This window comes from Schistocerca serialis, chromosome 3, assembly GCF_023864345.2.
Source record: "Schistocerca serialis cubense isolate TAMUIC-IGC-003099 chromosome 3, iqSchSeri2.2, whole genome shotgun sequence".
NCBI classification, from domain to species: Eukaryota; Metazoa; Arthropoda; class Insecta; order Orthoptera; family Acrididae; genus Schistocerca; species Schistocerca serialis.
This window is the reverse complement of record NC_064640.1, coordinates 763905861-763919447: the sequence shown is the minus strand read 5'-3', so window position 1 is coordinate 763919447 and position 13587 is coordinate 763905861. Positions and strand designations below refer to the sequence as shown.

General features: G+C 38.8%; 1 protein-coding gene across 1 annotated transcript in view; it reads left to right on the top strand.

The window, feature by feature from the left end:
• The window catches only part of LOC126470607 (Hermansky-Pudlak syndrome 3 protein-like), a 172789-nt gene that overhangs the window by 70126 nt on the left and 89076 nt on the right, over positions 1 to 13587 (top strand). Inside the window, exon 7 of the mRNA XM_050098560.1 lies at positions 9822 to 10126. Within this exon, the coding sequence (XP_049954517.1) occupies positions 9822 to 10126 (305 nt within the window). The remainder of the gene's footprint in view (positions 1 to 9821; positions 10127 to 13587) is intronic.

Sequence of the window (13587 nt, the reverse complement as noted above, 5' to 3'; positions counted from 1 at the left end):
AAGAAGGCTGAAAAAGTGATGGAGCCTTGAGTCATCCTAGTTTCTATGGCACTGGAGCCAGACACTATCATTGCCAAGGATCGTGTGATTGCTGATGCACAATAGTATACCCATGTAAAACGAATCCACACACAGGTGTCATCCATTGGACCTAACAACTATTATCCAAATGCATAAAACCGAGCTCTACAATGGTCAGGAAGTTGTGACAGAAGCCAGATTGTGTGGTCTTGGAGCCCTTAATGACAAGTTGGCACATAGACGTCAGGTGTATGATCACCACTCCTGTTCTAAGACAGGCTGTAGAACAGTTCACATGTTACACTCCACACTAAGGAGTCCTCTTTAGGATTCACCCTGCTCACCCTGGATGGGGAAGTGCTGTAAAATGGACCTTAAACATAGTCAGCCTATAACCCATCTGAGAATGTCACTGCATCCAAGGGCTACAACACATGTGATTAAAGCAAACTAATAAATTTAATCTTTGCAACCTGGAACTGTTGTACTCTGATGCATAACAACAGGAACAGCAATTACATCTTGTGAGATGACAAGATTAAACATAGATGTTGATATCCTGAGTGAAACTAGACAGGCAGACAAAAAGCAGCTCAGGGAAATGATGGCACTACACACTCTTCTGGAAAGGATGGGATAGAAATGAACCTCATAAACACAAAGTTGTATTTGCCATAAAAAATGAACTCGTTGATCTCCTTGAAATACTTCCATCGGAATCAGTTAAAGGCTCATGACTTGCTGTCGTAAACCCATTAAAAATCATCAGTCATATTTAGCACTTATGCTCCACCTCACACATCCAATGATGATCACAATGAGTAATTTTATTCACAACTCAACACACTGTTTATGAATAACCAGTCATGTAAAATCATACTTTTAGGAAATTTCAGTGCCAGGGTTAGTAAGTACAGTACATTGTGGCCTGGTATCATGGGAAAAGATGAAGTAGGTAAGGGCAATTCCATCAGAATTCTATTGTTATCTAAATGCTTGGAACATGAACTCATCATTACAAATACTCTCTTCTGCAAAAAAGACGAATTCAAATGATCCTTGCAACACCTCAGATTGAAGTATTCGCATACGACAGACTAAGTGATTGTTTGCACCCGTGACCAGTGCCATTTACTGGTCACAAGAGCTTTGACCAATGGTTATAATTGTTGCACTGATCAGAAGCTGATATGGTCCATAATGTCCCTGCATGTCTCTCCAAAATGAAGCAGACAGAGAAAATAACCAAGGAAGAAACTGAACACTGAATGGCTTAAAGACAAGCAATTGCTAACGTAATTTCATCAAATCCTCACCAAAATACCTCCATGTGAATGGCCCCAGGATATTGGACAACATTTTTTGACATTCCAGTCAGTAGTTCTCTTAACTTCTAAAGAGACAGTTGGCTACACTCAGAAAAGACACCAGGACTGGTTTGATGGAAATGAAACCGAAATTCAAAGCCTCATAGATTGAAATAGGCAAGCTCACATTGCCAAGCAGAATGATCCCAACTCAGCCCCCAAGAAACAACAATTTGTAGCATTCACAGCTGCAGTTCAAAGAACAATTCAGTCCCTTTAAGAATTAATGGTGAGAAACAAAATCACTCAAAATGCAGAAACTAACGGATAGTAACAATCCACACTTTTTTCAGTGCTATGAAGACTATCTATGGTCTGACCACCCAATGCATAAATCTCTTACAATCCAAAGACGGAACTAGACTTTTCAAAGACAGTTGCTCCATCAACTGTGATTGGCAGAAGCATTTTCAAGAACTTCTAAACAGGGACATGTACAGAGAGAAAAATATGTTAAACATAATTCCTGAAAGGTCCAGTCAGTATTGTCTCATCGATGTTCCTTCTCACCAGGAAGTTGAAGAGGCTAGTCATCAGCTGAAGAACAACAAAGCAGCTAGTATAGATGAGGTCCCTTCAGAGTTCTATAAGAAAGGATGCCTCCAAGCTTACTCAACATATACACATCCATATACCCAAGACATGAGATACTGAAACATTTCCTGCTGACTTATGAGGTGCATTGACTGTAACCATATTCAAAAAGGGGGTAAAGCTGACTTTGTCATCTACCATGGGCTATCTCTACTTTCAACTACTGGGAAAATTCTTTCCCAGATTTTATCCAACCACTTGATGCCCCTCGCTGAAGATGCCCTGCGAGAACCACAGGGTGCTTTTAAGCCAAACTGAGGCACAGTTGGTGTGATATTTAGCACTTGACAAATGCAAGAGAAATCAAGACAACAAAATCTCTTCCCCTATATGGCTTTTACAGATCTTGTTAAGACATCTGACTCTGTTAACAACAGTTCTCTTTAGATGCTCCTGACCTCATTTGGATGCTCCCCAAAATGGATACAAATACTTTGCCTACTGCACAACATGACCAGCACCATACTTGACAATTACAATGGACCCAGAGAAGCTTTCAAAATAAAATAAAAAAAAAGTGAGGATGTGTGATTGCTCCTACTTTATTTTCAATATTTGTTGAAACTTGTTGAAGGAAAACTACCATCAGGAGTTAAAATAGTATTTTTTAGTACAGGTGGTGGGATTTTCAACCTTAGCAGACTGAGAACTTTGATCAAAGTAATAATAATCTGTGTCATACAAATCCAATATGCAGATGGTAATGTTTTGTCTAACTCAGAGGAAGCCCTTCAAGAAATTTTGAATATATTTTAATTACCTGACATTGTCAGTGTTGCAGGGGCCATCTTTAAATATAGTGTTGTAGTCTTCTATGGAAAAACCTTTGTTTGACACAATCACAAGGAAGAATATGCCAGGTACTTGTTTTGACCAGTAAAATGGCCATCTTCAGATCTGAAAGTATACAGAAGGCTACAGCCAATATTTATAATACAAAGAATTCTTTGTATACTAAATAATGGCCTGTAACCTTTTGTATGCTTCAGTTGTGAATAGGCTATTTAACTGTATCCTTCCTTGCAAGCTTGGCAAATAAAAAGTTTTCCTACAGAAGCCTACAACACTTGAATGTATTTGATGTAGGGGCCTGAAAATGTAGCAATTAGGTTTGACAATATTAGCACCTATTTTTGGTAAAATTAGCATCTATTTTGGGCAAAATTAGCTTCTATTTTTGTCTGTGTAAATGATTAGACATAAATTTAATATGTTGCCTGAAGATAGAAATGAGGGGAAAAATGCTTGGAGATAAAATAATAGTAATTGAGAATAAATAATTTTTATTCTCTGTAAGAATGTTTTTGAGTTGAATCTTGCCTCTTGCAAAAACTTTGTTTTTCTCACCAAAATGGCCTTTACTTGTTTTCTCCTTTTGGCTCTATTTAAGCTTTCAATAAATTATTGCCTCTGTTGAGAAGCAAAAACAGTTTCTTACCAGTGAACAGAGTGTTTCTCTGGTTTAAGGTATTTCTTGTTATTATCTTTCTCTTCTCACTCTGTTTGATAACAAAGTTTAGTTTTTTTATTCTTGTAGTGCAGACACTATATAACATACCAGTTGGCTGTAAGCATAAACAAGTGAGAACTTTGATCACTGGACAAGCAGGAACAGTGTCGAGGAACAGGTCACACCTCTCCTTGGCAGGCAGCCTACACACATGTTCTGAATTTCTGCAAAAGCAGAACTGACACAATGTCGTAGGGATCAATAAAAACCCTTCTGGTGTTGTGATAAACTTATTTGAATCCCATGATGGACTAGGATTATTCTCTTTACCCATTTTCAAAATAAGAACAGGAAACAAAGAGCAACAGACAACACAAAGCAAAGTGAAGTGCACAAAGCATTTGGTAACAGGTACTGCGCAATTGCTGGTTGCAGTTGGTAGCATCGTAAATGATGCAGTTCAGACTGGATCTCTAAAGTAAGACAACCATAGTTCAAACCTCCCACCACCTAGAACTGTGATGTGAAAGTGTCCACTCATAACGGATTTAAACTAACAGACAAACATACGCATTTATTTGTTGTAAGATGGTAGGGCCCATAGCAGAGTCCTCTGTTGCCATACACAGTGTGTATCTTATAGAAATCATTCACCAACTCTCAGTTGATTTGACATCAGAGTGTATCTTACTGGTGCACTGCTAAGTTGTGGTGTTATGCAGTAATGCACTCTTTATTTTTCAAACACATTCTTGTGCACATTGTCTTTCAAACTTGGCTTGACAAAATGTCATGCAGTACTAATACCCAAAAATTGGTTACTTTCAATATTTATGTGCAGAAAATAAAGCCATTTCAAACTTCCTCTGACAAAATAATTCATCCGGTTAACTTTTGATTTGAAATTGCATTTTCAGGTAAACTTGCATTTTGGCATTTTGAGGCATACTCTGCATCTGTATCCACATTTATCACAAATGTATATCAGTAAGTGAACATGAAGATTGACTTAGGCTTCAGCATGAGGAATACACAAATTTTCCATCAAACTTCATCAAATACCAACAACAAAAAAAACCCTCAGTTGTGAAATCCTGCCAAATATTGATCACTTTCCTTATCTTAGCAGTCATCTCTCGAAACACAAATATTGACGCTGAAATCTGATATCACAGAAGCTGTACTAGTACAGCTTTTGGCTGTCTGCAGGACAGATTCTTTGACAACCATGACCTCAACACTCAGACTAAACTCTTTGTCTATGAAACCATCATTATACCAACTCTTACGTATGGAAGTGAGGCCTTTATCACCTGTAGAAGACGCCTGAAGCTCCTTGAGAAATATCATAAGTGATGGTTCAGGAGAGTACTGAAAGTGAAATGGCAAGACCAGTGTATCAAAATCAGTGTCCCAGAAGAAACAAATGTTGCCAGGAAGAATCCTAAGGAAATGCAATCCGAAAACAAAGGAAGTAGGTTACAGTACGCTTGTTCGCCCACTGCTTGAATACTGCTTGGCAGTGTGGGATCTGTACCAGATAGGGTTGATAGAAGAGATAGAGAAGATCCAACGGAGAGCAGCGTGCTTCATTACAGGATCATTTAGTAATCGCAAAAGCGTTACAGAGATGATAGATAAACTCCAGTGGAAGACTCTGCAGGAGAGACACTCAGTAGCTCGGTACGAGCTTTTGTTGAAGTTTCGAGAACATACCTTCACCGAAGAGTCAACCAGTATATTGCTCCCTCCTACGTATATCTCGCGAAGAGACCATGAGGATAAAATCAGAGAGATTAGAGCCCACACAGAAGCATACCGACAATCCTTCTTTCTACGAACAATATGAGACTGGAATAGAGGGGAGAACCGATAGAGGTACTCAAGGTACCCTCCGCCACACACCGTCTGGTGGCTTGCGGAGTATGGATGTAGATGTAGATGTAGGATGGAGTCTAACATCATCAAACAGCAACTTTGATGTGTTGGTAAATTGCCAGAATACTATTCACAACTCAAACACGGACAATGAAAGCAAGGGGGATAACGGAAACGATACAAAGACATTCTGAAGTCACTTTAAATGATGTCAAACTGACACCAGAGATAGTGCAACCAATGCCTCTGATCATCTGACATAGCATTGGACTGTTTCAGTGGCTCACAAAACTTCAAACAGTGATGACAAAGACAAAGCTCGGACAAGCAATACTGTAGGAAAGAGCAAGGGATTTTTGTAGGTGCTACATGAAGTCGCTTAGGAAGATTGCAACCATTGTCTAATGAAATTTTTTACAACTTGTAGCACTGCTGATTAGATTGTTAGAAAAGAATTAGTGCTCTGGAGCAGTTAGCTCACACATGACAAATTACTGTGTACGAAGAAGTCCCCCTTTCTTCTTCGATGTTCTGATGATGACTTAATCTTGAAATACACAAATAAATGTGAATTACAGACACCAAGTGGATTTTTTTTCTAGTGATCTAATCAGCAATGTCAAAACTTTTAAAAAATTTTAAGGACAAGGAAACCTCATACAAACAATCTGCAGCAATCCCTGGCAGGCATGGCAGGACATACCCTCACTGTAGCACAAAATGTGGTTCCAAGATTGGTCTCAGCCACTTGTGAACCCATAAAGGTTGGTGATTCTCATGGAATACAAAGAAAATTACTCATTAGTGAGTCTATTACTATGATGATTAGCTAGATAGTGACAATGACTCCTGGAATAAAAGCTATCAGTCTGTCAAAAACTTAAATGAAACAGTGTCTCGTAATAAAATTATTATTTATCATAATTATTGCAACATAGATAAAACATACAAAGTGGTGTAAAACAAATATAACTGCAACAATTTTTGCATAAATATATGACTAATCTGTAATGGAGTAATGAGCACAAATAAATATTATGATTGATTAGCATCAGGAAACAGAATCAGTTGTAAGCTACATTACGTGTGAAATATACAGGGCCAATTATGTCATCAATTGTGTTTCATGTTAGTGATATCGACTAGTTGTACCAGTCTGACCCATGTGACACATTACACCTTTCACAGTTTTTCTTTTATATATAGGACTGATCAAAACATCATTTTTCCAGTGTTTTATGATGAATGTTTGTCCCCAAAGAACTAGTTACATGTATAAGAACACGTCTCTACTTTGTTCTTGCAAAAAATGTGTGGCAGTCTAATCAGCAGATTACCAGAAAAGGTTTTCTTGGTATGGTAATAACGATACATCATTAGACAAAGAAACAAGATAAATTACATCTCTAGATGCTATCATGATGATGCTATAGCATCTAGAGATGTAATTTATCTTGTTTCTTTTTCTAATGCTGTATCGTTATTACCATACTAAGAAAACACAACCTTTTGCTCTGTCTGGCACATGTTAAATATACTGTGAAATCTATAACAAATGTTCTGGATGAGAAATGCCTTTCTTGATCTATCAACATTGACAGTGATACTCGGCTGACATCTCATACCCAATACGTTTGCCACTTCCTCAAAAAATGGATGTGTATGAGATCATGATTCATCTTATCCATATATATAGCTGTGTGTACAAGATGTTCAGCAGTTTCACAATCCTGTCCATTTCTTTAGGTTTGTCAGCAGTGTTATCTTATTGTGTCCCTACTACTTTGACCTTCTGTCTTCCTTTCTATTACAGTTGTATGACCTCAGTGAGTTACTCAGTTTTATGATTTGTGTTCAGCTGTACCAGGCTGAAATGCTTACAAGAATTGTAATCCCATAAAGTTCTGAAAATGACAGATCACTCTTTCATCAAGTGAGATAATGTTTGTATTGTCCCAGCTGTTTTTTCTATTCAATGTATTATTTTTAGGCTATGTGTAGCACGATACACTGAATCATTCCCTGTAATGCCTTCTACCAGTATACCATGCAAAAGGGGGCTGGTGACTGACTATATTTCTTACATATCTGTAAACTCTTTATTTTTGTATGAATACCTCACAGTATAGTGTTTCATATTCAGACAAACTATTTAAAACAGTTTTTAGTATTAAATTATGAAGGTGAGGAGAGCACAACCTAAGCACCACCTTTACAGAAATACTGAACTGCAGATTCAGTAGTGTTATACACACACACACGGTCCAGTCACATTAATGACATTAATGTGACCACCACCTATGTTCGATGTCAATGTGCAAAACCAGTCACAGACAGCAAGGTGGCAGCACTAACAGTGGAGAGTATATAAAGTGTTGTTGCAGGGAGACATACTGCAAACAGCCGGCCGAAGTGGCCGTGCGGTTAAAGGCGCTGCAGTCTGGAAGTCGGAAGTTCCATGCGGCTTTTCGCGGATGATGCTGTAGTATACAGAGAAGTTGCAGCATTAGAAAATTGTAGCGAAATGCAGGAAGATCTGCAGCGAATAGGCACTTGGTGCAGGGAGTGGCAACTGACCCTTAACATAGACAAATGTAATGTATTGCGAATACATAGAAAGAAGGATCCTTTATTGTATGATTATATGATAGCGGAACAAACACTGGTAGCAGTTACTTCTGTAAAATATCTGGGAGTATGCGTGCGGAACGATTTGAAGTGGAATGATCATATAAAATTAATTGTTGGTAAGGCGGGTACCAGGTTGAGATTCATTGGGAGAGTGCTTAGAAAATGTAGTCCATCAACAAAGGAGGTGGCTTACAAAACACTCGTTCGACCTATACTTGAGTATTGCTCATCAGTGTGGGATCCGTACCAGATCGGTCTGACGGAGGAGATAGAGAAGATCCAAAGAAGAGTGGCACGTTTCGTCACAGGGTTATTTGGTAACCGTGATAGCGTTACGGAGATGTTTAATAAACTCAAGTGGCAGACTCTGCAAGAGAGGCGCTCTGCATCGCGGTGTAGCTTGCTCGCCAGGTTTCGAGAGGGTGCGTTTCTGGATGAGGTATCGAATATATTGCTTCCCCCTACTTATACCTCCCGAGGAGATCACGAATGTAAAATTAGAGAGATTAGAGCGCGCACGGAGGCTTTCAGACAGTCGTTCTTCCCGCGAACCATACGCGACTGGAACAGGAAAGGGAGGTAATGACAGTGGCACGTAAAGTGCCCTCCGCCACACACCGTTGGGTGGCTTGCGGAGTATAAATGTAGATGTAGAACCGCGAGACCGCTACGGTCGCAAGTTCGAATCCTGCCTCGGGCATGGATGTTTGTGATGTCCTTAGGTTAGTTAGGTTTAACTAGTTCTAAGTACTAGGGGACTAATGACCTCAGCAGTTGAGTCCCATAGTGCTCAGAGCCATTTGAACCATACTGCAAACAGTGCAGTCATTGTCATAATGCAGAAATGGAGAATGTGATGTCCAAAAGGGCATGATCATTGGCTTTTGGGCTGAGGGCGGAAGAATTTCCAAAGTGGCAAAGTTTGCAAACTGTTTGTGTGTTGCTGTGGTTGAAGTACACCATGCATGGCAAAATGGCACTCTTGAAAATTGGCACTGAGGCAACTATGGTGCGCCACAGGTCACTAATGCTGTATTGGCTACCAACAGTGTCTTCTCAATGACCTTTCAGTGAATGTTACTGCATATAGGCCTCCACAGCAAGCATCTAGTTCACACAGCCATGCTGACTCCTGTTCATTAGTGATGAACGGTAGAATTTGCACACTAGTATTGCAACTGAGTATCCACTGGGCGACAGGTGAATTTTTCAGATGAATCACATTTTATGCTCCGTCAAACAGATGGCCGTTGGTGTGTACAGGATGAAATGTCTGAAAGCAAACACCCTGCAACAATCGTCGGAAGGGTCCAGGCTGGAGGGCATTCCTTGGGTAATCTTGTCTTTCTGGAAGGCACAGCGGATCAACACAAGTATGCAGCTATCTCTGGGGACCATCTCCGCCCCTACAGGCAGTTTGTTTTCCCACAGCACGATGGCACCTACCAGCAGCATGCTGCAATATTTCACACAGCTCACAGTGTACGTGTGTGGTTCAAAGAGCATACTCTCCTGGCTGTAAAATTCTCTGTATTTTAAACTCAGGAATCTGCGGGACCACCTTGATCATGTTGTTCGCACTATGTATCCTCAACTGAGAACCCTAGTGCAGCTAGCCATTGTATTAGAGTCAGCATGGCTCCCCAGCCCTATTGATACCTTCCAGAACCTCATTGCCACTCTTTCTACATGTCATGCTGTGGTCTGTACTGCAAAAGGTGGTTATTCAGCCTTTTGATAGGCAGTCACATTAATGTGTGATTTATAGTATCAGTATTTTACATTGTAATTTTTACAGTTTTATTTTATGTCACTGTTGTCCTATTGTTGCACTCTGTTGGTGTGGTCACTAATTCTGTGAATTCTCTATGCATTTACAGCAAATAAGAAAATATCAACAAACCACCCAATGCGGTCACCTTATTACAAAAATCTTGGAAGTGTGGTTTGTTTTGTTGCTACACAACAAGAAGGTTTTCTTTATCATTTCCCAATGATAGCATCAAGAGAACCCTTGAAGTTACAACAGGCAGCTTGTGTCTCTGTGTATCCATTTACAGCACCTGTGTTGCACATAGCTTTGGAGAGCTATTTGCTTCATGCCCTTACAGAAATGGGACTGGAAACTTACACCTTGAAATCTTCTCATCAGTTAATAAGGGAAAATGAGTCATTGGACAGTGCTGTGAGTATATGCTTGTAGTCTCTACACTTAAACAAAAACTAAACATAATTGCCTCATCACCCTGTGCTTTTAGTCTACACTTAAGTTCATTTTGTCATTTGGCACTATGAATAAAGAAGAAAGTTTTCAAATACTTGGCATATTTTATGATTATATAAAGTGTACAGAGAACAATTTTGCAATGTATGCCCATTTACTGGACTTTTATGTAGAATCAATGAAACTACTTCTCAAACAATCTCTTCCAAGTATTTGGAAATTTGTAACACTATAAGATACTAAACCACTTCCCCTTTTCTGAAAATGAGAGACTAGTAGTAACCTGTGATTTTTTTTTTTCCACATACAACTGGAAACACTATATCTACATGTAGCAATCATTCCAGAGTATCTGATGAGTAAATTTTGAAACACATTATATGAGCTATAAAGAAATTCCTTGCCTGATGTTTGATTTTTACTATTGTGACTGAGTTGGCCTGAATGCAGAACTACTGATTATTATAGTTATTAAGAAGACATGAGTAATATGTAAATCCCGGAGGGTCACACCCTTGTAATCATATGTAAACAAAACTAGGTGTTACAGGCCCAAGTGGGGGAGGGGTGACAGGAGGATATTACTACCTGCTGTGGCTGGAAGTAGTTGGCCATGACTTCATCAGTTGTCACCCCTACTGCCACTGATGAAACAATGAACTTACCTGGGATTTTGCCCAAAATAGAAAATCCATACATAGGAGCCTGCATGATAATATGGCTGTGTGTGTAGTCATTGGACCAGGTGCAGCAGGTTCTTTTTCTGAGCTTCTGCTCATTTTCTGAAAGTATAACAGCAAACCAAGTACTTTTTTCTGTGGGCAGTTACCAACATCATTACTCTGCAGTTCACAATTAAGTGCCTGGCAGAAGGTTCATCAAACCACCGTCAAGCTATTTCTCTATCATTCTCCTCTCTCTCTCAACTCACAGGAAAAATAAACACGCAAATATTTCCATGTGAGCTCTCATTTCTCTTATTTCATTATGATGGAAAGTTCTCCATATGTAGGTAGGCACCATCAAAATATTTTTGCATTTGGAGGAGAATTTGATTCAGACTTTATGCAGAGATCCTGCCGCAGCCAAAAACGCCTTTGTCTTAATGACTGCCACCCCAATTCGTGTATAATATCTGTGAAACTCTCTTCCCTATTTTGCAGTAATGCCAAATGAGCTGCTGTTATTTGAACTTTTTTAATGTCCTCCATTAAGCCTATCAGATGCAGATACCACACTGGGCAGCAGTACTGCAGAAGAGGACAGACAAGCATAGTGTAGCCAGTCTCTTTAATAGACCTGTTGCATTTTCTGAGTCTTCTGCCAATAAATTGTGACGTTTGGTTCACTTTCCACTCAACATTATCTGTGTGATTGCTCCGGTTTAAGTTATTTATAATTGTAATATCTAAATACTTAGTTTAATTCACAGCCTTGAGATTTGTGTGATTTATTTTGTAACCAAAATTTAGTGGATTCCTTTTAGTACTGATATGGATGACTTCACACTTTTCATTATTTAGAGTAAATTGCACTTTTGGCACCATACAGTAATCATGCCAAAATGATTTTGCTGTTGGTTTTGATATGATGACTTTACAAGACGGTAAATAACAGCATCATCTGCAAACAATCTTAGAGTGCTGCTCAGATTGTCTCCTAAATGGTTTATATAGATCAGGAACAACAGAGGACCTATAACACTTCCTTGGGAAACACCACACAATATTTCTGATTTACTCCATCCCTTTCCATCAGTTACTATGAACTGTGACCACTATGACAGTAAATCATGAATCCAGTCACATAGCAGATGATACACCACATGCACAAATGTGATTAGAAGTCAGTTGTGAGGAACAGTATCAGAAGTCTTCTGGAAATCTAAAACTATGGATTCAATCTGACATCCCCAGTCGATAGCACTTACTACTGTGTGAGAATAAAGTCCTAGTTGTGTCTCACAAGAATGATATTCTGCATGTCAGTGTTGACTGTTTGTCAATAAATTATTTTCTTCAAGGTAATTCATAACGTTTGAGTACAATACATATTCCAAAACCCTACTGCAAATCAATGTTGGTGATATGGGTCTGTAATTCAGCAGATTACTCCTATTTCATTTCTTGAGTATATTGGTGCGACCCGTGCAACCTTCCAGTCTTCAGGTACGGGTCTTTTGGTGAGCAAATGATTGTATATGATTGCTAAGTATGGGGCTGTTGTATCAGCATACTCTGGAAGGAACCTAAGTCATATACAATCTGTACTGGAGGCTTGCCTTTGTTAAGTGATTTAAGCTGCTTCACTACACCAATGATACCTACGTTTAAGTTACTCATGTTGGCAGTTGTTCTTGATTCAAATTCTGAAATATTGACTTCATGTTCTTTTATGAAGGAAATTAAAAAACGATTTTTAGTAACTCTGCTTTAGTGGCACTGTTGTCAATAACAAGACCAGTGCTATCACAAAGTGAAGATATTGATTGTGTCTTTCTGCTGCTTTCCTTTCCATACGACAGAATCTCTTTGGGTTTTCTGCCACGTTTCAATACAAAATTTTGTTGCGGTAACTGTTAAAAGCATCCCATATCGAAGACTGTGCTAAATTTCAAGCTTCTGTAAAACTTCACCAATCTTGGAGATTTTGCATCCTTTTGAATTTGGCATGCTCTTTTCTTTGTTTCTACTACAGTGTTCTGATCTGTTTTGTGCATATGAGGGATCAGTACCATCTTTTATTAATTTATGTGATAGTTATCTCTTAGCTGCCATACCTTCAACCAAATTGATCATGTAATTATTGATGGTAGGCATTCCTCAAACTTACTAGATGTACGTACTTACAGAGGAGTTAATATAGATTCAGACCACTACCTTGTAATTGTGAAAATAAGAGCTCGAATATCCAAGGCAAGAAAAGTCAAAGGAACAGCTCAAAGAAAATATATAGTATCAAAGCTAAAAGATGAAGACATCTCTAAAATGTACTGTGAGAAGGTTGCTGAGAATCTTGCATTATACACCCCTAGTGTACGTGATAATCTGGATCAGGAATTGAATGCTTGCAGGGATGCAGTCATTAAGGCACCAGAAGAAGTGCTAGAGAAAGAAGGAAAACAACAGAGGAATTCCTGGTTTGATGAAGAACGTAAGAGAATAAGTCAGGAGAAAAATCTGGCATACAGGAAAATGCTTGAGAAATCATATACTGATCTAACGGTGAGAAATTATCAAGATAAAAGGAAAGAAGAGAAGCAACTGCATCAGAGAAAGAAAAGGGAATGGGAAAGAAAGCGGATTAAAGAACTGGAGAAATTGGAAAAACAAATGGTGTTAGGAAAAGTTTATTAGAAAATTAATAGTGAAAGAAGAGCATTTAAGCTCTGCACCAACTTGTGCAAAAGTAAAAATGGGACA